This window comes from Haemaphysalis longicornis, unplaced genomic scaffold, assembly GCF_048455015.1.
Source record: "Haemaphysalis longicornis isolate Haplotype H1 unplaced genomic scaffold, Haemaphysalis longicornis Haplotype H1 scaffold_7, whole genome shotgun sequence".
NCBI lineage: Eukaryota > Metazoa > Arthropoda > Arachnida > Ixodida > Ixodidae > Haemaphysalis > Haemaphysalis longicornis.
Window position 1 is genome coordinate 84,313,952 of NW_027526422.1, and position 27,353 is coordinate 84,341,304.

Here is a 27,353-nt window from a genome sequence, read left to right on the forward strand (position 1 = left end):
TACTCTAATTAACAAGACAGTTTCGCTGTTTGCGGTGATGAAAGTCAGTGGGTGAGGAGAGGCCAAAAAATTACACCATCTTCCCGTAGGGGAACCCTAAATACAATGCGAAGTAGCCATGGGGTCGACTGAAGTTCCCATTAGTTTTCAGTTCGTCGTTTCCGTTGACGTTCAGCTTCGCGTGCCTTCGTTGTATCAGTAGCTTCTTGACGTAGTTTGAATGAGTGGAGGACATAAGGCGCGTTCGAAGCACATGCTCCCGTCTCGGTTTGTAGCGCAGTGGGAAGAGCGCCACGTACCTCCCGTTGCGGCCAGACAGTCGTGGGATCGAAACCGGGCGCCGCCTAACTATTTTTTTTTATAGTGGACTGCGCTGACGTCAGCCCGAACGCTCTCGGGGCTGAAAAGATGCGCATGCGCAGTAGAGTGCGGACGGTGGACAACGACAATGAGGGAGGGAGGGACACAGCCCCGAGCATGAGATGCTTCGCATCTAATAAAAAGCCCCTAGGATATTTAAGCACTTCTTAAGAGTGGCGAACGCAAAAGCATGCTCTGCTTTTCCGCGTGGCTCTACACAAGCCCAAGAAGCGCTTTAAAAAGGATTAAAAGGATAAAAGTTTAGTACGCGAAACGGGTAAGAAGCGACAAGACCTGTGCATACGAGTGCTAATTCCACACCCTTGTAAAATTGCGCTGTGTCCTTATAGAAAGAAGAAACAAACAAAAACATTTCACTGCACACGACCCGTGCGCTATCGCCCATACATTACCGGACACGTATTTTACACCCGCAAGCGCCTGTGTGATCGTGTCCTTTCCGTACCTTTTCTAAAATAAATGCCATTTTTGGACAGTCGTTGTTTGTACTGAGGAGGAGGAATAAACATTTATTCAACTGTATCGAGTTGCTAATTTTACGTGTTATTTAAAATATGTTTCTATGGATGCGCAAGAGTGAATTTTCGGTAAAATTAAGCAGTTGTGAGTTTGCGTCTGTCATGTGGCATTTCGTGTGTCATTTTCATTTATATCATTTTCAAATCCGACATGAATCGCCTTGTCCAGAAACGTGTCTCACTCAGCATAACCAAATACCTAATATGGTCACGTCTTAACCTCTTAAGGTGGACCTAAGTTTAAAGAAAGAGGAGAAAACGCGCAATATAATGCACGTTGTTGCCCACATGTGTGAGGGGTGTGGGCCATGACTCGCTGTTTTTTTTTATTTTTTTCCCACAATGCTTGCTTTCAATACAATTTTGAAAAAGGCGAGCCACAATTCCTGGACAATCCCGAAACAAAGGGCGCTTAATCAGTTTTGAAAATACGGACTGCTTTTTCACCACTACAGAACACGACGCCTAGTATAGTTTCGATTGTAAGTAATACTGATAACCATAGTTTGGCTTTTCGCGTTACATGCGATCTCTTCTCGCTGCTCTTGCAACGTTGGCAGGACCCCCCCCCCCCCCCCCCTTCCCGAAAAAAAAAACTACATGCACAGAATTTCATTTTTTTAACCAATCCTCAAGAATTAAATGCCAAGACAAAGGCGATATTCATTTTACAAAACAAAGTAGTTACCGGGAACCTGTTGCGCTGATTCGCAACGAGAAATCAAAAGGAAATGTTTTACTACATCTGCTACAGCGCAACTTCATTTATTGCCATCTTTAGGGTTCGTAAGCGACCTTATACGCAAGAATGCAAACACATCTCGCTGTTGCAGGCACCTGTTAGATTTTAAAAGTAATGCAAATGGAGAGCAGCCGTAACAGAAAATTTGTGCTCACTGTGAGGTCCCAGAAGCTTGGTTTGCACACTGTAAACCTGCTTGTCACTTTGCGAGAACCTAGCTGAACATGAGATGTTGCTTGTACTGCGTGCGTTGACAATTCAATTCGCAAGTTCACTTGCGACGAAAGCCGTAAATAAGTGATCCGAAACCGTTATTCATCAAACCTTCCGTCAGAGTCGCTAAAATTTCATTTAAAAGGCCCGTTAGAGCGGTTACATTTATATCTCTGCGCTGATCAAAATTCAGTAATTTTATGTTGCCATCTGAACACATAAAAAATATCGTAAGCTCTTAGAAAGAATTTCGGGGCAGTTAAGTAGTGTTACCATTTCAGGGCATCCCACAAATGCAAAGAATGCGTCATGCTACCAGTGAAAGCGATTGAAATTGCCGTTGTAAACTGAATTTCAGAGATCGAGGCTTCCTGACTTGTTTCTATTTATGCTTTTATTGAAGGCCAAAGCCATAGTCTGGAAAGATCCAGCTTGCTACGAGCCACAGTTCATTGTCACAATTGCGGCCATTCTGAGATTCCCGATGAGTCGTCGCTTTTTCTTGGCGTAGTAATGAAAACTGACTGCCGCTTTCATGCTATACATTGAACGTTGAGGAACCGAACTACAGCATACCACTCTTGTTTCCACCGTTCGTGCGCACATACGGCGGGAAAAAGGCACGAAGCGCGCCCACAGTGTGCATTCTTACGGGCCGCTCAGCGGAGCATCCACACTAGCAGCGCGACGCTGTTGCCACCTACATGTCGAGCTCGCGGCGAATAGCACGCGCTTTGGAACGTGCGGCTGCTTCGCGCTTTCTTTTTCTACGGACGTAAACGCTGTGGAACAGGTCGCTGTGGGTGTTTAGCAGTAGCTACGCATCCCGGACACTTACGGCTTTTCCGCTGAACAGGTGATTTAATGCTATCGCCTTAAAAAATCAGCCCAGCTTCACTGACTTAACATCGCAAACGCTGGTGTCAAAAGCGAAGCTGCCTGGTGTCTCCTAATTGCAAGGCTAAGCTTCGCAGAACTTTTCAAAGCCAGCAGATCGAACCCCGTCTGCGCCATTTCATTTTTGCAGTGCTCCACTGCTCGAGCCATCTAGTGGAACCTTTTGTTACGTTCGCACTTGGAACACTGCCTCGAGGGCGGGGCGGAGGAGAACGCTTTTTGTTGTCTTACGGAGTATTGTTTCTCGGAAAAATCAAGCAGCCATGTACTTTCAAATGCGCGAACAATGTAGATACCGCTTATGTGTAGATGTCATGCCTTAAATGTGTCTCACGTTTCTACTTGCTCAACAATTTCGGCAAGCATACACATTGCCACCAGATTTAGTAGTTTACAAACGCTTTGCCTGTATATCCTATAAAGCATAGTCTTGTAAGCATCTGCTTCAAGCATTCTTTTAACTTGCTGCATGAATGCATGGCGCTTGCTTTCCTGCTCGCTAAAGGCTATGCCCTCTCCACATCCATGCGACCGCGTTACCACATTTCGTCCAGGGAAACCCTCGACCACCTTCGCTGTTAAAGTCGTTTAGAAATCGAGTTAGTTAACAATAATCTGCTTTCTTGCATTGCATTCCGTGTAAGTAACGTCACGCGATTTCGTTTCAGAGCTATTTTAGCGAAAACGTACTTTGAAGTGGATGAACACTACAGGGCGTAAGTATACTCACCAAAACTCGCCGTCTTCTTTAGCCACCAGGCCGAGCTCGTTGCGCGTCTCTTCGTTCACCTCCTCCCATTTCTTCGATCTGCAACGGCACGCGATGTCACGTGGTCAGCACAGCAGTGCCAGCTGGTTGTGCGCAACAAGGAGGGAGGAATCCCGTGACACACAGTATACCCGAAGTACAGCAGCGATTACTTTGCAGGAGATCGCTCCACTGGCGAGGAAACAAGCAGTTGCGCCGTGTTACTGAGAGAGAGAAAGGAAGGCCGGAAAGGCCGGGAGGTTAACCAGGTGTAGAGCCCGGTTTGCTACTCTGCACTGGGGGAGTGGGGTTCAGGGGATAACAGAGAGGGCGGGAGAAGAGGAAGGTATAGGAGGGGGAAGGCGCACTCTCCAGTCCCGTTTCGGGCACTACAGTCTTTGGCTGTCTCATGGTTCTATCGTGCAAGAGACTTCGATGGGAAGAAGGCAGCGTTATCTTTATCGCCAAACACCTGAAATGCAGTTTCAAAGGCCCGCAATACAATGACCCGTTTATCACCTTCGAATCGATCCTGACTGAACATATTCGCGAAATTCAGCCAATGTAACCCTAAAGTGCTTGCGTTAAATTTAGAATTGCTCTAGACCGAACAGTCTGCGCCTTGCAGTTACTACAATCTCTAGGGTATGAACCCTGTTTGAAGAAACAATGTGGACGAGTTGCGTTACTTTCGCTTTCCTTTCACAGGAAGCAGGAAAAAACGATCACAGATTATTGGACAGACTATAAACTGACACGTTACGAGCGGTTTGCTTCAATAGACGAGCTCTTTATCTTGCATTAACATGTCCGCCAGCGGAATCATCTGTAGCCGTTTACACGGTCAGTGCCAACGACAGTCACATTGCTTTTTAACACCCATTTAACTGGAATGGGAGAAAGTTATACACTCGTGGAAGCTCACTGAGAGAGAATTTTGATGCAACCGAACTGAACGAAGTGAAAGTAGAGCCACATATTTTTTCTAAAGCTGCTCAAAAGGAAATATACTAAGCATTCTATTAATAGCGACATCAAAGTTGTCGTTCAACCAATGCCGCTACACTTAAGTTGGCTCAAACCAGTATTGGTCCTGATCCGCTGTTTTCATGTGCGCAGTTGTTCCTATTCCAATACCTGCCCTCCAAGCTCTTGTGTTGGTATAGGTGAAACGGGGATAGATCTGTTTTAAGGAGGGGGTCAGTGGAGCTGAGATATTTTTCCGTTTAGTGCATGCCACCCTCTCGGACATGCTCCAACGTATGTCCACCTCCCGGTTCCGCACCCTCTCGAAGTAAGCCTCTGCGGTGCGGTATGTACAGCCGGTAAAACGCTTGTCTATAACAGCGATTTCAACTTCAACCAGCTACATCCGAACATCCGAAAACTGCCGAGACATACTCGTTCCAAACATGTCGGAGGCAAAAGCGAAGGGCTAAGACTTCAGAATTCCGCAGTAGTTTTATTCCAATCCCGCTCCGGCGGGGCAGGATAGGGCTGAGAGTACGAGCGCTGTGTTATAGACAAGCCTTTTACCGGCTGTACAGCAGTGTATGCGGAATCAATTCCGTACTTGTCCGACCAAGCGCCTTTCCACTCTCCGCTGCCCCAGGGGTTCCTTAACCGGATGAGGCGCACCTCTTTGCCGTCCACAGACACCTGGGAAGAGTACAGAGCACGGCATATACCAGAAATTAGCCTGCTAAAAAGCGACGGCGATTTCTAACTATCAGTACTATAGAATTTCGCAACTTGACACTTCGGTCTACGAAAGCTCATCGAAAAATTAGTAACAAGGAATTGTTCTCGAATCCCAACCAGAGCATTTTCAAAGAAAACATGCGCTTACTGGCCCTCGAAAGTAATGGTTGCGTTCACACTCCAGTGTGCGTGTACTTCAAGAAATTATACCCGAACCGACTCGTTGGCGGCCTATTTCTCGTGTGGGCCGGCATCGAAGCCGTTCACCAAGCTTTAGTTTAGTGGATTTAGTGGATTTATTCGAAGGGGACGGGCCCCAGCGCACACATACACCACCCTGTTTACGTTTGCGACAAAAAAAAAAGAGAAAGTACACACAAAATAGACGAAATAATAAAAACGAGTTAAGGTTATATTTAGCCTTGTAAAACTTGAGCTGGGAAACTAGAATCCCCACCTTTGTTGCGCCTGTGACGCTGTATTCGTGAAGAGCCTGTAGACCTCGTTTGCCCTTGTCTTCATCCTAGAAGAAAGCAAGTAATCATTAATCTGCTCTGTAAGTAGTGTCCACTGTTCGCTAATTGCGAACATACTCTGCACGTCTTTTGAAACGTCTACAAGACTTTTGTGTACAGATGCCCGCACGAAGTTACTGTAAGCTTCGAAGTTACTGTAAGTGGAACCGTAAAAAAACACCTGAATGGAAACTAAAAAAAAAAAAAACGACAAACGAGACGCTGTATCTATTGTTCTTCCTGTGTCTACACGCTAATATCGCCTCACTTCAAGTTCACTGCGAACCTTACAACTGGTCCATCACGTGACCTACAGAGTACCGCCTACCGCAGTCTTGTAACAAGTAGGAGTACTTAGTCAACAGGTGTGGGATGCGATATTGCGAAAGGGTAGACTAGGGGCATTTATACTTCATCTATAATCCGCCATGATTGCTCAGCGGCCGAGCGTTGTGCAGTATAAGCCCGAGTGCGCTCAGGTACGATGCCCTCCACGGCGACCGTCTTACGGAAAACTAAAACTAAAACGGAAAACTAAAACGCCCGCGGAAAACTAAAACGCCCGCGTGGAGATACTTGGGAGCGCGTAAAAATCCCGTGCAGTCTCCCTTTTTATATTGGCTTTTTTTCCTCCATATTTTATGGTTGCGTATTGCTCATAAAGCCCGAAATTCCTTTGTCAACCAACATATATCCTTAGTAACCGACCTATCCTCAAATGTTCGTTCATGCGTGGGTGCGTTGACCCTCTCAGCATATATTTAAAAAAAAAGTGCAATTCAAGTCCCGCCAGATTCCATTATAATGCCAGTTTGACATTACAGCATGCAATTACAAGTGCAACTGTTTTAATAAAAGAGGCTCAACCTTTTCTCGCACAGATTATTTTTCATCCCTGACCACTGCCTGGAAATTAAGAGTTACTCTTTTAATATGAAACGGGGCAAAAGTTACGCTCTTTGATGGTGTATGTAGTTGAGAAGATTGAGGGGAGACGGTCGAATTACGTGAATCATCAAAAATACTATCCCATCATAAGTTAGTTTAATATCAGATAACATTGTTATGACCACCTTCCTTCGAGCCTGTGAACATGAAACTCTGGTTTTCAGCTGAAGACATGCAGCGAAGATCGCGAGACACTTCGCAGCCCAGTGGCTCAGGACGTGCTCTCGCAGTGATACGCTGAATAAGCGGTTTTATCCATGATATTATTCTGTTCTAATCTTATCCCCGGATCTTGTCTTAACCCATGATATTATCCAAAAGTCGAGGATTTGAGGCCATACTCATAGATTCGCGACGTAATGCCGTACTGCTTTGCACTACATATAGGTTGATATCCTTCCTTCACAACTACGACGTGTGCGGCTACGTGGCAGCAACACGAACGCTCCACATTTCTGTTCGGGAGGAAACACAATCATATAATTCCCGCCGTTTTAGGCGTTGTAAAGACCGTAATGAAAGGGGTTTGTTGTTTAGAGCTTTAAAAATGTTGGTCATCTTCCGTGTTTATATTTCTATTCTAGATATCGTTAAGAAGATAAGCCAGAACCATTTAGCCCACCAAAACTGCGTTACATACACAATTTTCGATAATACCACAACTACTAAGGCATAAATCCGGCGCCTGGTCGTGTTGTATATTTGTATTTGTCATCCCAGTATCCGCGTTTGCCTGTACTACGCATTACGCTGAAAAAAGAGCACATCATTGCGAACGCAATGGCTGCTTGTGAATCCTACGTACGGGCCAAAAAGTCACTGACGATTACTGCACCCCCTAGTGCGAAATTTGTGTGCAGCGCGAAAAGTAGTCTTCTAAGTCACTGCGCTTATCTGCTGCGTCTGAGGAAGTGATCGCGTGATCAGCGAACGCACGGCGGCACGCGCTACTCTGCCCTTATCTCGCTGAACAGGCTGCTGAACATGCTGTTGCAAATCGTGTTTGAACCTCCCGCGCAAATGCCACATGGTTCGGATGAGCCACAAACGGGGAAGCAACGTCTGGCGAAACTGTGTGGGGAAGGGCGCTCCTCAGCGGCGGCGTGTGGCGAAAGTGTGAGGGGGGGCAGTGCGAGAAATGACGCCACAGCAGCGCGTGCCGGCCTCCCCCTCACTTTTTCGCCAGACGCTCCGATAAGGGTCTCGTGTGGGCTCAGCATACGGTCCTCCCCTGGCACTTTCGCCACAGTTTTTTTTCGCCGTTTCTTTTTTTTCTGTCTTCGCTAGCTCGGTTACAACGCCGTCGCCGTCACCGCCGCCAAAGCACCGTAGCGGCCGCCAAAGTGCTGCGCACTAAACAAAAAATGATGATGATGATGATGATGATGATGATGATGAAAGTACTCACAAGTATGGAGCACGTGACGAGCGACTTTCTTTCGATGCTCTTCTGGATGATCCTCAGCAAGTTCTTGGGCGGGTGCTCGAGTATAATCTGCTCTGTGAGGCCACCCGTGAAGGTCCCCAGCGCTTCATTGCCGCTGCCTCCCTCGAGCGCGGCATAACCTCCGTGCAGTCTGCCACGATGTGGGAGGAGCAAGGGTTAGAGATGAGAATTTTTCATAGGTTGCAAACGGAGAAGAAAGCTGGTTCGCGAACCAGCTTTCTTCTCCGTTTGCAACCTACAGAACAGGCGCCTACAGAACAGAAAATTGAATCAAGTTCTCCACAAGTGCTGAGTGCTTGTCACATGGAAAGCTGCGAAGAATGCTTGGGGTCCGACGACGTGAGTTAAGCGTGATTTCGTGGTATGGAGTTGTATTTGCACTGTTGCATGGGCACGGCTCCAGCCCACACTGTTCGGTTTCTGTATAGAATATTTTGAAGCCTGAACCTGAAAGTGAACCTGAATAGAACCTAAAATTGGTTCTATTTTCTCGGTCAACAAAGTGGGCTTCAGTGGAGTCTTTCAATGCTTAACCAAAACTACAGCAGTTAAAGTAATGTGGTTTTCACCCATTCACAAGCATTTATTCCTGTTTATTGCTGCGTTAGCGAATTCATAATTTTTGGGATCAAATGATAACACTTGTCAGTGCGCAGCACAGAACCCCAGGCGCCTGGAACATGCCCAGTTCTGATGCGAGGTTGTAGGCGTTCTCTATGCGAGGTTGTAGGCGTTCAATAATGACTTATAGTTCGCGGAGGGACAGGTTGTATTTCCGGCCGCAGCGTCGTTTTCACGTGGAGCCGGAAAAGAATAACATCGGTGTGTCAACTTTTTGCTGCGTGTTAAATATCTTCAGGCGGTTCAATATAATTCGTTGTCTTCCACTGCGGCGCGCTTCCTTGTCCAGGTGTTACGTTCACGCTAAAACACTGATTTGGACGGGAGAACTCGCACGGGAATGAGAACATAATTTGTCTAGCCGTGCTCCAGTTTTTGTTAAGCATGAGCGTAGTCATGATAATTTTATTAAAAATTTGCCGTGGTTGAACGCCGTTACACCGAGTTTGCCGAGGGAAAGCTCAATGTTCGCTCCGTGAACGCGCTGCTAACGCTCACACAACTGCACCTCAAGACGAAGCACAGACGCTGCTCGGCGCAGTCGGCGCTGTAGGCGTGAGCGGGCTGTCCACTTGGATGCATCCAGCGCCTCGGGCACATCTCGGCAGCTACACTGATGGATCGAGTAAACTACATTGTAATCAGCTAATCAGCAAACGCGATGTTAAGGCGCCCGCCCTGTGGAAGGCATCGTCAGTGCAGGATTCCTTGGAGGTGGCCCCCTCGTGCTGCCCTATATGTGCTCTGGGTAGAGAAGTCATAGCTGGTCTGCAACTACACCCACTGCCGGCCGCTAAACATGCTTCTGTGGTCACGGTTGGTGAGCGGTACTAGGTTTCGTTTTTTAATGCGTAGCATTCTTTGCCGAGTATAAGCACAGATAGGGCCGTGTAACGCCCTGAATTTCCACAAAAATGCACATTTGGCGGAAGTAACACCTGTAATCGCTATAGCGTAAGTGGATATAAATGGTCAAACAGCATCTTAGAAACAAAACTAAGAAAAAGAGAAAAAAATACAATGTAAAAATATCATCCCACTAAACCAAAAATCTGCATTTTATGTATCTCAACCCAAAACCCAAGAATAAACAAAAAATCCGCGAGAATGCATTAAAAATACGAATCGAATATTGCAAAAATTGCCAAAAACCGTGTAACGCCCTCCATTATTTTCCACAAAAATGCAGATATGGCGAAAAAATACACCTGTAATCGTTACAATAGCGTTACAATCGTTACAATGGAAAAAATTGGTCGAACAGAATAAAAAAACAATCGGAAAAATAGAAAACTAAAATCTTCAAAAAAATTATCTGACAAAATGAAAAATATGCATCGCATACATCTCCTCCAAAACCGAAGAATTAACAAAAAAAAGTATGCAAAAGACCATTTGAAATACGAATAAAAAAACATTGGCTCCAATCCACACTGTAAAGGTGGTTGGAAAGCAAAGCTTTAAACGACACCCACAACAATTGCCCATGCGACGTCACTTGAATTCACACACGTGGCTCTACAAAGAGTGAAACCAGAGATCCTGCCAGCCGTTACCTGGAATTCGCGGGGGCGGCGTCCCGAACTCAGCAGCAGTGTCGGCCACTACCGGGCTATAGCGGCGGCCGCCGCCGCTGTAGCCCGGCCGTGCGTCGGCAGAAAGAAAACGGAGAGGAGCTTCTTTCGAAAGGTGAGACAGCGGAACCTAGCCATCCTGATGTGCTAGCTTGGGGCTACGCCACCGCGCGACACAAGCGCGGACACCGAAACAATCCGGCATGTGAGCTTAGTGATTCCCATTTATACCGATTTAAACTAGTTAGTTTAGTAAGTTTGAGAATTGCGAGATAGCTGAGGGAAGTTTTATAATCGCTAGTTATCAGTACCAGTTGCTACTTTCGCCCTTTGTAATACCTCTTAAATCACAACCGAATTGGTACTCACCAATTTAGAAAACGGAGTCCCATTCGTGGCAAGCAGTGCGCAAAAGGTAGCGTTTTTCCAGCGGCCAGATGTCTGTATGTGGTCTCTACATTTTGCTTTCCCGCTCTGCAAACCAATCCTCAACTTATGTTTGCCGTACGACCACTTAATTCCGTCGGGTGTGGGTTACCTTGGAGGTGCTGTCGAACAAGTTAACCAAGCCGTGCGAAGGCACCGCGCAATGAACGCCAAGCTGCACCAAAACAGGCCCAAAACAACCATCGCTAAAGCAGACGACAAAACCGTACCGCCGCCGCCACCGCCACCGGCGAGCAGGCACTTCCGCGCGGGGAACGCTGGGTAAATTCGTCGCGCCAACTACAGTGTGCCTTCGAGTGACAACCTCCGCCCCTGGCAACCGCCGCCCCTCCCCTCCACCGCCTATACCGCGTTGGGAGTTTATTGTCCCGCACGCCGCGAAAGAACCTTTGGCTGGTAGAGGCAGAAACTTTTGTCTTTAAAACGGACCAACTCTGCAGCACGCCTTGCAACCTCCGGGAAAAAAATACATAATTAACAATGTAAAGGAACTTCGTCGCTATAATGATGCAAATTTACATCTTTGGCGAAAAGAAACAAGAAACACCTTAAAAAGAATGAAATAGTTCAGCTTCTTTCGCAACTCCCAGCCATATTTGGCTGTGAAGAACTCACAAGCCGCATAAGAATGCTCCGCATTAGTAGACAATTCTCTGAATTTCTTCAGGTTTTTTCGGCCTCCGCTCAGCGGACTCGCGTGTTCGGGATAAGCCAGATGTGAGGGAGTCGAACTCACTTGGCGTAGGCCTTTTCGAGGATCGCGCTCCAGAACTCATTGCTCGCGCTAGAGGACGTGAAGGCCAGCGCCTCGGTGTCTTCCCTGTACGGGAGGCGGTCGTCGACGACAATCTCGATCCACCGGTTGGCCTTCCAGAGGCGGAACTTGAAGATGCCGGCGTACTTCCCCTCGGCGAAGCTCTGGCCCTCGGGCACGACGTTGTTGAACAGGTCCTTGTGCAACGTCAGCGTCGCCATGGAGGCCAGCACCCAGCAGTTGCCTGGCGGACGAACAGTTATTAGCGACTCGTTCAGAATAACCGACCAGCTATAGGGCGTAACTCTGTATGTGGAGGCCGCCATTTTGCAGCGAAACTGCCTGGCGCGAGGTCGTGACCAAAAGTGCGTGCGTCTCTCGGGTCGCGTTGACAAAGTATCGCACCCGCTCGCTCCAGAGCTATAGTGTCTAATCTATATAGGTACGTCGAAAAAAATTATACTGAAATTGGCAGCTAAGACGATTATCACTACGCCGAGTTTCGTTTACTTGTCGTAATTAGCTATAGTTCACGGTAAAGTTGTAAACGTCACAGAATCCCGCCTGAGGTCAATACATGCCCGTCTAAAAATTCTTCATGGTTGCAGAAAACGGCTGTATTTCTTGCTTTATCGAAGCTATCCAGAAACAAATTGTAAGGGGTAATTTTAAAATTATTCTAAGGAAGGTATGTGCACGAGCTCTTATTCGATCAATACAGTAGCCGACCGTTTTTTGTGACCGCAAAAATTCGGACTTGGTGGATATTTCGGGCCTTCCCGAGGAACGGCCAGTTGACCCATAGGAATAATGTACACGGGCAACTGATATTTCGGACAAAAGGAAGCCAAAGTTCGATTTTTCGGACAAAATGTTCCGCGACAGAGCCACGGTGCGACTCCAGGACGACGCCATTTTGAAGCCTAACCACCTGGCTAGCTTCGGATTGGACGCGGGTAGCGGCCAATCCGAATTAGCGTGATGATTGGCTTGACTCCCACCGGGGTAACCAGCTTTTATCTCTCGTGATATTTCGAGAGATTTCTGCAGGGGACAGCAATATAGTGTTGTGCGCGGAGCTAACGGACGGTGAGATCATGCGCGAAGTGGCTGCGCTGCCGCAAAGCGACTCTGACTACGACGAAGACACTCCCGACCTCCCGAAACCGTCAACGCAAGACATTGCCAACGATTTGGCGTTGTGGTTGAACGTTTACGAATAAAACGTGACGCTTGCAGAGATGCAAGCAGAGGTTCTCACACGAAGGAGTAATTCAAGGCAAGGAACCATTCGCGACGTCTTCAGTCCTGTTTAAATGAAACAAAGTTCGTTTTTGCGACTTGCTGAGTTTTCGGACTGCTCTTTTATTCGGACCATTTTTCGCTCCCCTCCAGGTCCGAAAAATCGGTCGGCTACTGTATACTGTCACCATAGATAACCTAATATATAGTTATCCACCAATGCAGCTTCGCTGGCCTTCCATCTTCACAGTGTAAGGACTCTAAACTTTGAAAAGTACGTTTTATTAGCGTGAAAAATGTACGTTTTGATTTGTTCGGCAGTCCTGTGAGCATGCGAGAGCCGAAAAAAAAAAACACAGAGCCACGTAGAAAACGAAAACCACGACTCCAAGCAACGCGAGAGTGAGCTCGTTGAATGACGAAAATCACCCGAGCAAATCTCAGTGATTGCGCGATTTCGACAATCTCGTTTTTCATTCTCTTGATGCTTCTCTGACCGACATTACTTCCAAGAAAAGTTTAGTGTTTGAGAAAATATCGACACTGCTTAATCATGTTTTTGCTAGCAAAAATGAAACCCATATTTCTGAGAGCTCTCGAAAAACACGACTTCACCCCGCATTGCAGAATCGAAAATAGTGCCCGATCCTAGTCCCGAATTCGCACTATTACAACACCGAAAAACGAAACGAAGCATTCAAATATAATGCAGCGGGAGTTGTTTAATTTGAGAATTTTGCACGCGCCTCTACAAGCAGTATACCCGCGGACCCCCATTGGCGTAGTCCGTAACTGCCCACTCACGTGCCTACCAGCTTCTTTTCAAAGTCCTTATCTCAGATCTTTCACATTTGTGTGTGCCGTACTTGTGGTGTGAATCAAATATAATTGACCTCGGCCCCCACAAACGTATGGTAATGCCGACCTGCTCGCGCTTGTGTTCCCAAATATGGTATTGCGGGCTATATCGCTTCTCGAACGGGCTCTAGTAGTCCTATATTCTGCTTATTTCTCGTAGGTTGGACTATCAAGGTTCGACTTCTTTAGACAACGATGTAGACAATAAGCGGATCTCTCTCTAGAAGGCAAAATTGTGTTGAAAGACTGACTGTGAACTCTTAATTAAAATAGCAAGCATACTGAAGAAGTTTCACTGTTTCATAGCCGTATTTTGCTAAATGTACGCGGCGTCGCACGTAATGCTTAGTGTAGTATTGTACCCGCCCACAGATCTGTTCCAGGGTTGACCCCAGTGTATGCTGAAGTAATCAGTTGTAGAAGAAATTTCACAACTTAGCATATCTGCAAGGCAGCTAGGACATTGCAGTAGCCTTGGGGAAGTTACTCACCGAGACTTCCCTGCTCGATGTCAAACCGGCTGAAGGTATCCGTCAAGAACTCTGGATGCTCGCAGAATTCCTGAAAATGCAAGCGTACTTAACAGAAAGGAAAAGCTATTCGAAAACGTGAAGAACTACGGAAACAAACGAGGCATAACCAAGCTTATCCGTTCTGCTTTGCTAATTTCTGATTGATGTCTACCATGTGAAAAAAAAACTCGGCAGAAGTTTTGTAGCTTCGGCTAAGTTTCGACATTTGTTTCACGTTGTTAGCGTGAAGATGTTACTACAATCTAACTCTTTTGACTCACATCCATTTCTAATAACACGTAAGATTGACGGTTTACCTATAGTTGACGTTACACACCTCACATCAGAGGCGTAGACAGGAATACTTTTTGAGGAATTTCGTACGCTACCGGCGAAAAAAAAAAAACATAGAAAGAGATCTTGTGCCGAAAGGAAATTCGTTTTCCTGCTTTTTAAACGCCTAAGGGTTAATTGTTTCGTAGCATTTAATATCTGCATAAAAATATGGGTACGTACAGGACCCCGAAAAACCATATTTCTCAACAAACCAACGCTCTTCTCATTTTTCTCTTTACATTTTAATATATCAATGTGGTGTATAAATAGTATGGGGCAAAAAATGCCAAAAGAAGGGGGATGGGGAGCTACAGTGCTTAGAAAAATTCGGGGGATGTCCTGACACCCGCCCTGGCTACGCCCCTGCCTCACATGGTTCCTTTACAAACGTGCTGGGGACTGGAGGCGTAGCGAGGCTGCCCTCACTTACCGCTGGGCGCTTCCAGACGACCTCGAAGGTCGGGTTCTTGGTACCCCAGATGGTTTCCCTGGCGCAGGGGAACTCGGGGTCCTCGAAGAGCTCTTTGCGCCTCAGGCATCGCTCCAAGAGAGCGTCGTAGTCTTGAGGCTCGCCGCTCTTTGTTTTGGTGCCGGAGTTGCGTTCGCCGAACTGCGTGCATGGTAAATTACGTGCATGGAGTCATGATCCCGTTAAGACCGGTAAAGTGTCAGGAGCGAATATGATGAAGTCAGCGTTGCCTACTGTCCTTAGTAGACCTGCGTCAAATTGGTAGCTTCTTTAAAGTAATGCATTGGCGGAATTGACCGGTTATATTGAATGCCATTGCATAGGGCTCTTACCTTATATTCGGCGGCGAGAGTACGATATTACGCTCATCATTCATAACGATAGCATAATACGCGCCCTCCGCTGTGCTTCAATGACCAAGGCTTTGCGTTACGCTGAGCGCGGGCTGCAGATTCCCGGCCGCAGAATCAAATCTTGTGCCCGTTGGTCCCATTTTCGGCTATTCTTCCTTCATTGTTTATGTATATCCCACTTCCTTTCTTTTTCTTTTTCCCTTCACTGTGTTCAATCCCATATGAAGTAGCAAGCTCCGTCGTTCGTGGGGCTAACCACTTCAGTATTCATTAGATCTCTCTCTCTCTCTCTCTCTCTCTCTCTCTCTCTCTCTCTCTCTCTCTCTCTCTCTCTCTCTCTCTCTCTCTCTCTCTCTCTCTCTCTCTCTCTCTCTAAACCAATATACCTTCAGTGGCGCTTTGACGAGAGATAATTATGTATTACTTTTGCGTGGGTATGACCACAGATGCACTCTTTCGCGCTGTAAGCGCAGTGCCAGTATTGCAGCAACGCGGGCACGTAGTCAGAATCGTGAACAAAGTAAATGCGAAAAAAAATTTGCTCCAATCCATGCTGGGAAGTACGTCTCCGGAAAGCAAAGCTTTAAACGACACCCACAACGACTGTCACTTGAATCCTGCCTGCCGTTACCTGGAATTCGCGGGGGCGGCGTCCCGAACGCAGCAGCAGCGTCGGCCACTACCGGGATAGAGCGGCGGACGCCGCCGCTGTATAGCCCGGCCGTGAGTCGGGAGAAAGAAAACGGAGAGGAGCGTCTTTCGAAGGGTGAGACCGCGGAACCTAGCCATCCTGATGTGCTAGCTAGGAGCTACACCACAGCGCGACACAAGCGCATACTCCGAAAAAATTCGGCATGTGAGCTTAGTGATTCCCATTTAATCTAGTTAGTTTAGTAAGTTTGAGAATTGCGAGAAAGCTGAGGGAACTCTTATAATCGCTATTTATCAGGACCAGTTGCTCCTTCCGCTTTTTCTAATGCCTCTTAAAACACAACCCAATTGATATTCATCAATTTAGAAAACGGAGTCCCACTCTGGGCAAGCAGTGCGGAAAAGGTAGCTTTTCTCTAGCGGCCAGATGTTTGTATGTGGACTCTGCTAAGCAAGTTGTTTGGTCTTACACTTAGAATGAGCACACGTTCAAATGACGTGTTGATGAACTTCCTGATGTGTGCTGGGGCTTTTGTATTGTGGCGAAATCGTGGTGCCGCGTGTCTTCGAACCCGACCGCAACGGGCGATGTTTCCACTGCTGTGGCGTGTGCGGTCAATCCTTATGAGTCACTTGGAAAATAAGTTGGCAGTTCCAGGCGAAGAAGCATTCTTGTTACGCTGGTCCACCGGTTTCATAGTGGCCAGGAACAACATCCTGAGCATCGCTATTGTGCCGTATTGACTTTCAAAGAGTTTCTGAACTCTTTCTGTGAACACATGTGAACATTTATGGATTCATTTCGGAGTAGCTTGTTTCACCACCATAGACATTTGTCGTGCAAAGTGTTGACTGCCCGGAGTACAGTACGTGGAAACTCATTGGGTTTTTCGCTTTTTAGGGCAGCACTGTTACCACTAGTCGCTGCGCGCTGATATGTGGTTTATAATAAATTATATTTATGTGTATGTGGTCTCTACATTTTGTTTTCCCGCCGTTAAAACCAATCCTTAACGCATCTTTGCCATACGACCACTTAATTCCGTCGGGTGTGGGTTACCCAGGAGGTGCTGTCGAACAAGTTAATCAAGCCGTGCAAAGGAAGCGCGCAATGGACGCGAAGCTGGGCCAAAACATGCCCAAAACAACCGTTGCTAAAGCACACGACAAAGCCGGGCCGCCGACGCACTCGCCGGCTAGCAGGCACCTCCGCACGGGGAACGCTGGGTAAATTCGTCGCGCCATCTACAGTGTGCTGCCTGAGTGCCACCCCCCCTCCCCCCCGCTGCCGCCTCCGCTGCGTTGGGAGTTTATTGTCCGTCACGCCGCGAAAGAACCGTTGGCTGGTAGAGGTAGAAAGCTTTGCTTTAAGAGACAGAGAGAGAGAGAGAGAGAGAGAGAGAGAGAGAGAGAGAGAGAGAGAGAGAGAGAGAGAGAGAGAGAGAGAGAGAGAACGTGTATTGAAACAAGAGGGACGGGGTAGGGGAGAAAAAGAGTTAGGAACTGTGGGCGGCCATCCTGTTCCGGTAGGCCGTGTGCCGCGGCTGCCATCCTCGCCCGAGAGATCAGGGCCTCCTGGTCTTCGAGTTGGCAGCTCTGCAACGCGCACTTCCACTGCTCAAGGGTAGGGGATGGGTGGTGGAGGGTTGGTGGGGCACGTCCAGACGAGATGAACCGTAGTGGACACACCGTCTAATTAAACGGGCTTGCACACACTTCATCTCCTTGAATTGATTCTTCGCATTGAGGCGTAATTATCAGAATAATTAGTAAATATGGTGGCTGTTTCTAGACTCTGGTTCCAGGCTTTGCAAGGACCAGGCATTGCCTCTCATTGCGCTGCCTGCGAACATGCACTAGCCCGCGCCGCTCCAGTAGTAGCGCTTTCCCAATTCGTCTCCGATAGAGAAATGGAAGCGCAATTCTTCTGACACAAAGCGTATGCCGATTCAAATACCCTTGGTCCGATTTGTTTATACGATGAGAAAGTGCGTGTCGGTCTAACGAATTACTCAGTCGCGGCGCACTTCCGGCACGGCCGAGCATATCGCCCTTCCGTTTCGCTCTAGGTCGACCTCCCGCATGAGTGTTCAGATATGCTGATGCTTGTTATGTCCCGTTAATGGTACTGAACTCGCGTTTTCGTTTAATGCCCAGTCTCTATTATCAATAATATTGTGTTGTACATAAATAATGCACGTTTTATTTAAACTAACAGATTTCGTATTTCCGTACTATGTGATGCGGCGTATAAACGGCGTCCTAAGTTCGTTTCAATGTTCTTTTGCCTAATTTTCATTACAGCGCTTTATGCCTTTGCTTTATTTTAGGTATGCAGGTCAGAATCTGGTAAGAATCTTTTAAAGTTTACAGTGGCTCCTATTTTTTTATGTCGTTTTTTGTTTTTATGCACAGACGTGACGTGCCAACGTGCACGTTTTTATTATATATGCTTTTGCGTGTGAATATTTCAGATTACGACTTTACAAAAATGTGAAAGAACTGTGCTGCTAACCTCTGGTTACATTCGTGCAGGCGTATGGCTGTCGTGGTTACAAATAACCCACGTGCAATGCCGCAACTTTGGCCTGAGTACCAACTGCATCTACGGAGTCACCTAGGGGTGTTGTGCCCGTTATCGTTGCTCTATTTTCTGTTTATTGTGCAATCACTCAACGCAAAATTTGGCCGAATAAATATATCTGCGTTAAACCAATAAATAGGGGCCTTGCTGGAGCATTGGCGGTACCTACGGATGTAGTGGGTACTTCACCCGGCCGCTTTCTATAATTTTGTCTTGCATTTTACAGAAATTCGCCTCCCCTAAACGCTGTACAAGTGGACTCTCTAACCTTTCAGTGACGTCCCATGCGGCCAAAAACATAAAAGGCCTGATAGCCTACAGGCTTTCCCTGGGGTGCAAGTACCTGAACAGGTAAGCTCGAGTTTTGACCTTGGGGACGCTGGCGAACAAGAAAGGAACAATAAATCACGACTGTGGCGGCGGGGCGTAGTGGATGCGTTGAGGGAACGCTCAAGTGCTTGTGCGAGATAGAGTGACACTGGACCGCGGTGTCGGAGGGAGATAAGTGGGGCGGTCATACGCGCCTTCGAAAACTGCCCAACAATGCGATATGGGGGAGAATGAGTTTCAGCGGTGTGGGCACCGATATTGAGGCCAAAGCTTGATCTAGCGCCAACAAGTCACATGGTGGTTTCGCAAAAGACAGACAGTGGCTTAAGATTTTATCGCTTCACCTCAAAGGAGCACACGCCCATCGAAGTGGATGTTGTTTTTAAAGTAAAAGCTTTCTTAGTGGGACCAGAGTCCGTCAATGCTTTGACGGACTCTGGTGGGACCAATCGCGTTCTGTCAAAAAAAAAAAAATCTAAGCCAGCTTGCACAACAGCAGAGCTGCGTTCATCTCACTTAGCTAAACTCAACGCCCGCTTTGTCGGCGACGCTGTTTGCTCAAACGCACACTTGCACGCACCCGTTCGGGGTCCTCGGCTCGTCGCCGCCGATTAAATTACATGAGCCGCCTCGTCTTTTGGAGCCCGGATCTTCTTTGGTCGCCCCGCCCCCCATGTGCGCGGGACAGCGTCAGAGAGAGAGTTCTGCCCGTCCAAATGTCCCAAGAAAGAAGCGTTTCCTTGTTGAAGGAGCTTCTTTAAAATAGAGGGATCCGCTTGGCGGCGGTACCAACTAGCGAAGCCTCGGCATTATTAGTGTGACATGTGACGTCAGAAGCAGACTACAGGTGGCGTGCGCGTTCTAATCATTGAGAGCGAAACCAATTCTCGCTTGTCATGATATGCTCCTTCTTCATTCAGATGCTCAAGAATTCTAATCTACAGTTTTGTGTAGCGGGCGCCTTAGCCTTCCATACGCCCGAATCCTGGCCAATACTCCACGTGGGTGCGTGCCATTTACAAGGAACATCATAAGACGCACGCTCACGTGCGCTCGGCATTTCCTTGGTATTTTTTTCTGTTCATTGACGGCGCAACCAAAAGTAGCTCTGCTGGTAAAAACTGATGCTTTTCTCCATAGACCGGTTGGTCGAACGTGTAACTCCGATAACATCTTTGGACCACGACCAACTCTTTGGACACGCGCGGCGCGGGCGTAAAACCGGGCTTGCATTGTGTCAAAATGGTTATTTGGAAACTGCGAAAAAGGAATGATTCTGAATAAGAGAGACAAAACATGCATCCATCATTAATCATGGGTACAATATAGCATACCTTTGTCTCGTATACCACGTATCTGCATACATTCAGATCGTTCGTAGATGCGTTTACTTAGTGCGCGAACCGCGAAAAATTGTCGCATGAGTTCGTTCTTCGTTTTCGATTTGGGTGGTTTTTGAAGCTTTTCGATGTATTTGATCTACTTTAAGTGAAGGTCGAACGCACTTTTGGCTTTTGATCTTCTCTCAACATCCTTTATTAAGGGATGGCAAACTTTTTCACTTTACACTTTTGTGAAGGTCTTCAAGGAGTTTCCGGCCAGGTCAAACAGCGCGGCGTATACTAAGCAAGGAAACTTGACTCCTGCTCTTAACGTTCAGCGCAAAAAAAAAAAAAGAAAGAAAAAAAGGAAAGGATAGCCACAAAGTAACAGGAAGCACAGCAGACAACGGCGGGGGATTCTTTCCGTAACGTTGTAAACGGTGCGTTAGAACGTGAAGCTCCCCCTTTTCACCCTCCTCCGAACCGGCATTCCCTCTGATCTGGCGCCGAGACCAAACCGAGACCCGACACCGCGCGAGTGTTGTACCCCGGCTCCCGCATTGCAGGGAAAACAAGAGTGACAAGAGCCGAACATGAGAGGCCAACGCCTTCCCCTCCCTCCGTATTCCCTGGCCGCCACCCAAAAAGCCGCGCCGAGCAGCGTACTTGGTTCACTAGCCTGCAGTCACGGCTCGCTGAGCTTTGTTGCCTCGATGCACACGCCGTCCTCCACTCGTCCCCAACCCTTCTTTTTAAAGAGGCCCCGTGCCGGCATAGCACAGTGGGCCTATAATAAATCTCTCGGGGCCTTTGTAACGGCAGCCCTGTGTTGGGGCATTCTTGGAAAAAGGAAGCTCGCCCTTTCGAATAGTTTATCCTCTGAGGCTAAACACGACAACGGAGCGTTGACTTCCAACAAAGCACCGGCCTGTATGTCACGTCGACAACAGCGGATTTCTTCGAGAGAGAGAGAGAGAGAGAGAGAGAGAGAGAGAGAGAGAGAGAGAGAGAGAGAGAGAGAGAGAGAGAGACAGACAGACAGACAGACAGACAGACAGAAACTATTATTGAGGTTCAGGTTTGTCGAAAAACACAAAGTGTAGCGGATCTGAAGTAGTTTCAAGGGGTTTGTTTTTCCTAGCTCTCGTGTTTTGGGCCGGAATAATGTAAAACGCGGAAAACAGGTGGTCAGGCTGCTTTTTCATTCATCAGAGACGTATTTGAAGACCTGGCGTAGTAAAAAAAAAAAAATCCGAGGGCACTTAAAGGGTCCCTGCAACACTTCTTTTCATCTTTTTTTGAAATCTTAAATGCTTGCAGAACGTAGTCACCCAACACACCCAGTACTTAGATTACGGGGTCGCAAAGTACCTCACCCAAAAATTACTGCTCCATGACCATCAGATAACCTGGAAACTCTTTTAAAAGATTTTTCTCCCTTTCTCGGTCTTGACGTTCTTCGACGGACCGAATTACGTCACTCAGGCCAAGCAGCGGCTGTTGGCCGGTTTTCCTTAAGTTGCAGCAGTGAACGCTTTTCGATAGCAACTTTAAAAATGAGGCCACAAAAACGAAGCACAAACGCAAAGCGTATCCGGCGCGACGAGCAAATCACGCAGTGCCACTCCGTGGTCGCGATAACTGTAGCTTTCGCAGTGCTTCCAGACGCGAAGGAAAGAGGGAAAGTCTTTATCAAAAGTGTTGCAGGGTCCCTTTAAGTCCTGCCAATGGATTGTGAACGCGAACCAATGAATGTCCAGTTGAACACCTGAGGTGCCTTGCGCACTCTATGCGCCTGGACGCTTTCTCGATCTCCCTTCTACCTGTTGCGCCGCTACTCGTTCCTGGCGCCATTTATTGGAAGGGTTGATGATGACGGGGACTTTTACTGCTCGTGTGTTCGCTCGTTTGGCTGCATTCTTCTGGTCCCTCTATCTGCGGTGTACTGGCATGAACGGCCACTTGCTGCTACCGAGTTTAAACGCGCGCTTTGGGATGCGTCGCATAATGGAACGCCTCCCAAGGAGACGCCAACGCCGACGTCGAGGCAGACGTTTTCGCTCAATTGGTCGTTTATTATTTTTCCATTAATATAATACCGTAGTCGCCCAGAGAAAAAAAAGCGTGAAGTGGAGTTGGCGCACGAAACCAGGAGCCATTGTGTTTCTTCGACATTGATAATTTTGATGCTCAGGCAGATGAGTACTCAATGCTCACCAGTAAAGAAGTTTCAAATTAGCCCCAAAAAGGTGATAGAAGGTTAGGCGTTGTGATTGGGCTAGTTGGTCGCGCACACTTCATTAGCATTTGCGATAGGGTCGTGTACGCCGAAAAAAGAAAACGAGACACAAACAGAAACGCAGGCGGTATAAGCGCGGACTAAATAAATGTAATATTCCAGCGACAGATTTCAGTTGCAGTGAAAAATAAGCAAACGCTCAAGTGTCTGCGGCTGCTGCTTGTTATTCAATTGCCCGTTTACTGGTCATAGCGTGTAAACTGACACTATAAGCTCGCAGCCGGTGTTGTTACTGCAAAAAAGCAAGCAGCGCTGGAGCGACTGCGAATGACAGAACACGGGCGTTCATATCCGCGTAATGGCTTCATGCCGCTTTGCAAAACCAGTTCCCTGTGGTGGAAAGATATAGCGGTTTTACTGTTATATATAGGAGCTCCTGAACTGACGCTAGTTCTGCCTCTATCCGAAGAAGGACAATATCGAGAACGTGGGTGGTATTCGGATCGCGGACGTAAACGTGAAGGGCAAACTATGCATGACAGAAGGGGAACGCTAACAAGAACGGGAGCATCATAGAGAGAAAACCTTTAATGAAAGCTGAAGGGGTCAGCAGAGCACGAACACAGCTTTAATTGAGCGCATCACGTTCTCCGCTGCATTCGCGGTTTGCGTTATATATGCGTGAGCATAGGAGCTTCAAACGCGCCGGATCTGTTTGTCGATATGGGCGGAGCCTCCAGAGCAGGGTGCCGCTCCTGCGGCGGGGGTAACAATGACGTCACCGGCAGATCGCCGGTGATGCGGCCCACGGAATGAAAGCGCGCCGGGTGCAAAATGATGTCTTTGTGTGGTGGCAAGGGGGGTTTGAGTCCTTGTGACGGCGCACCGGGCGAAGGAGAATGAAGACAAGTGAAAGTGTACCTAAGAAGCGTCTAAAGCAAACTAATGTGTCGTCACAACAGAACTTTAAAAACGGATCCTAGGTTACGCACCTTCAAGAAATCTGCAACAGATTGTCATTTAGTCTCTTTTTTTTTTTTTGCCTGCTCAGAGCAGTTCTGAGCAGCTCCAGGCAGCTCCGTATTTTATTTTCCCATAGAACGTCTATGGCGGGAGCAGTTTTGGGCTGTTTGGAGCTGCTTAGAATTGCTCTGAGAAGGCAAACAAAAAAAAAAGAGAGACCAATTGATTTTAGATGCTTAAGCGTTCCTATAGCCCCATTACATGGGCTCGACGAGGGAGTGTTGAGTCGAGAAAAACAGTTTTCTTTTTTGTTTTTATTGCTCGACCCACCCATGTATAAGCCGGTGGAGTGAGTCGAAAAGCCGCCGGGGCGAGTCCGTTCGACCGTCAGACAAGTGGTAGATTGACCCGCCCGTCGGGCTTTGTCGGCGGGCCCTGAGGAGCTGCATAGTTCCTTTTATGAAGCCCGTTCGGTCCCCTAACCTCGATTCTTTGGATTGAGTTCATGTACACGCGGAAGGGGTCGAGGTAAGGTGAACCCGTCATTCGGCTCGACCCTCCCTCGTCGACTCCATGTATCCGGGGCTTCATCACCACCAGCCTCTCTACGCCCACTGCAGGGCAAAGGCCTCTCCCAATAATCTCCAACTACCCCGGTTCTGCGCTAACTGCGACCAATTTATCCCTGCAAACTTCTTGATCTCATCTGCCCATCTAACTTTCTGCCGTCCCCTGCTACGCTTGCCTTCTCTAGGGATCAGGTGCTTATGTGGACTCAACGAGGCTGTCCATCTGTCCGTCTGTGACGCTTAATGTGCCACACTTTCGCAAAACATGAAAATGATATTAATATAAAAGGCGAGAGGACCTTCATACGTTGATACCTAGCGCATTATATTCCCTTAAAATGTATTCCCAGCAATACATTCGCGTAGAGCCCTGAAGCCTACTTTGAAGGGGCTTGGTTTAGTGCTCCTTATAGATATACACGAAGTCTTATGAAGGCGTTTAGAAACAGGCCTTCATTTTATATGAAGATTTATATGACGACTGAAACAATGTTGTTTCAGCAATGTACGCGTATTCAGCAGTAAATCTGACTTTAAAGGGCCTAAGTGTATAGCGGAGTGGCTTAAGCATATTTTGGACAATTCCCATTTGAGGGAGCCTGCAATTTTTATCTCCAAACTTGTTCGAGCGACAGTGAGAACGCTTACAGAAAGCGTATGCATGACGGGTTGCAGCCGTTGCATTAAAACGTAACTTATTTTACTCCTCATAATGCGAAAATCAACTGAAGCTAGTATGGCGAACACGCTGGACAAAAATGTGGTGATGTCGCTCGTACCATTCCTCACGATGTCAAGATGTTCCCACTCCAAGTCAAATTATTTTGTCTTCTTCTTGAATAACATTTCAGGATCCAAGAGAGGCGACTCAGTATAAAATCATGCACCCCTCGGTCAAACGACGATGATGGTTGAATCAGGTGGTCAAAATTAATCCGGAGCCCTCCACGTATACGACTCGCCTCATCGCCTGCGTTGCGTCGGCGCGTTAAACCCTACGATCAAAGATGGTTGAACGCGAAGCATTCTCGTGGCGGATTCTTTGGTTGCCGTCCAAGTTTTCCAAACCGCTTCCACCACGTCAAAATGGAATAGTCGGATAGACACCGGATTCATAACGTGAGGGACTCATCTTTGATTCCGACCACCGGAAGAGTAGTAGTAGTAATAGTAGTAGTAGTAGTAGTAGTAGTAGTAGTAGTAGTAGTAGTAGTAGTAGTAGTAGTAGTAGTAGTAGTAGTAGTAGTAGTAGTCATAGTAGCATGTATTGTTGGATGAGGCGGACTTAGCCTTGCATAACTGCCGGCGATTCGCTCCGCCTAATCGTCCCCAATACGATATCAGAGACACGCCATGTCGTTTTTTTCTTTCATTTCGGCGTTTTCGTGTTACAGACGCCATCAGTCAGAACACTGAAGCGTCGCTTTAATAGTGCGCTATTAGACGGCACGTACAGTCATGGACAAATGAAACGCGACCACGAAAATATGAACATAAACACACAAACAGCGCGATTCCTTTCCATGCGGAACAAGTTTACGCGAAGCTTACTTATAGTAATAAAGATGAAAAATGTGGCTTTCGAAGTATGCCAATGCCGCGAACCTTATTTTCCAATTTTGCGTGTTCTGGTTCATCTTTTCGTGTTCGCATCTCATTTGTACGTAACTGTACACGTGTTCACCGCAAAGTTGGGCAAATGCCGGACCTCGCGTGTCCGAGCCAAGTAGTTAGGAATTGGCAAAATAAATCGCCATATATAGAGGGTGCTTCCGAAGCACCACGCCTTTGAGAAATAAATGAGATTAATTGGCAGCGCATGGGTATCTATTATTCGTTAGGCCGGGAGATCGCAATTAAACGCATGAAATGCCATTTTCTTGTCATCGTTTTTTTTTTTTAACGGTGCTCGTTACGTACTAATTTTATTTCTCTGCTTCGGCTTGCTCCAAGTAGCGGGCTGGTATATGCTGCGAACAGATTCCAATTTAATCGTTGATAAATCCCTCCATTTACTCATAAATAACTAATCACTGCTATAGTAACCAAGAATGAAATCAGAGATAACGTGATTGGCTGGTTTACCTTGTACGTCCTATCCTTGGTGCCGTGCTCCGCCATGGCTGCTTCTGTTTACCACCAAAGTACGTGGCCGCGCGGCTGCTCTCGGAGAGACTTCTGACTCGAGGACAACGCCACGGGACCGACTGTTGACGACGCTGCCGGCGGTCCTGACTCGAGCCGCGCGCTTCCAACAATGCCGAACGGTAACGCGGGGCGATTAAAATAACCTCCCGCTGTCCTCTCGTCACCGCACCTCCAGGCACTCGAGAGTCGCTTAAAGCGCTACGACGGCGTTCACCGCCCTTTTTCTTCTTTTTATCTCTACACGACGTTTGTGTCCTCAAAGCCAGCCGAGGATTGTTTTGACGCTAATTGTCTGTCATGCGTGGAGGCTTTCACGGATAACTGATCGCGAGTGCTCGGAAGCGGCGGGCACAGTGACCGACAACGCCGGCGAGACGCGACTTCGCTGCGCGAGCGAGGGAGAGGAGGAAATATCTGTTTTGCTGCAGCTCAGTTCCGAGCGCGCCTCGCACGCTATCGGTTTGTGCTGCAAGGGCTAATTCACCCACTTGACATATACGCGACTCCGTTAGCAGCCCCGTCGGGTATTGGCCCCAGGATTCACATTAGCCGGAATCCTCTCCTACTTTATTTTCCGCCTGCGGGCGACAGCTAAGCCATTTGCAGGGAATAAATGGTACAAAATAAAGAACGACGGCGCCAGCGCTGGTTGCGAGCTCGGCTGCGACTCCGCCCTTGACCGCGGGTTGGCGCCGATTCGTCCGTATATATTTGGACGCGTGGTTGCGGGTGAAATATATAGCTGATAACACAAACTGCTTTCCATTCGTCCGCCCTCGGGATGGCTCCTCGAAGAAACGCGGAGTCAGCGAAAAACTGACCCCCCCCCCCCCCGAAGTGCATGGAAGTTGTGCAACAGAGGCGATCGCCCGCAAGCACTTTAGCAAGTGGTTAATTGCGCACCCTATCACTCTTGAGTGACAACAACCCCTGCACCGTATACCACAACCTTTTTTTTATTTTTCTGTCCTGGAGTAGGCGTGGGGATCCATTTCTGAGTTGTGACGGCGCCAGAAAACCGATATACTTAACCACGCTTCTCGAGATTCGTTATCAGGCGAGATTCATGTTACGAGTGAAAAATAGGTCACCAGACTTGGAAAAACAGCTCCGCCGAATGCTTTCGTGTTTGAACGCCAGCGCAAGCATTACCCTTTTGCGACATCTTAGATGACAGTTACAGAGGGATTACGTACATGCATGCATGCATGCACGCATACATACATACATACATACATACATACATACATACATACATACATACATACATA

General features: G+C 47.5%; 1 protein-coding gene across 1 annotated transcript in view; it reads right to left on the reverse strand.

Annotated features, from left to right (window-relative positions):
- LOC144146023 (calpain-A-like) overlaps positions 1–26,449 on the reverse strand; it is a 47,802-nt gene extending 21,353 nt beyond the window's left edge. The window contains exons 1-8 of the mRNA XM_077677939.1: positions 26,020–26,449; positions 14,885–15,064; positions 14,098–14,167; positions 11,489–11,750; positions 8,072–8,240; positions 5,658–5,723; positions 5,073–5,158; positions 3,482–3,559 (exon numbers count right to left, since the gene is read on the reverse strand). Coding sequence (XP_077534065.1) covers positions 3,482–3,559; positions 5,073–5,158; positions 5,658–5,723; positions 8,072–8,240; positions 11,489–11,750; positions 14,098–14,167; positions 14,885–15,064; positions 26,020–26,055 — 947 coding nt within the window. The 5' untranslated portion in view covers positions 26,056–26,449. The remainder of the gene's footprint in view (positions 1–3,481; positions 3,560–5,072; positions 5,159–5,657; positions 5,724–8,071; positions 8,241–11,488; positions 11,751–14,097; positions 14,168–14,884; positions 15,065–26,019) is intronic.
- Between the last annotated feature and the right edge of the window lie 904 nt (positions 26,450–27,353).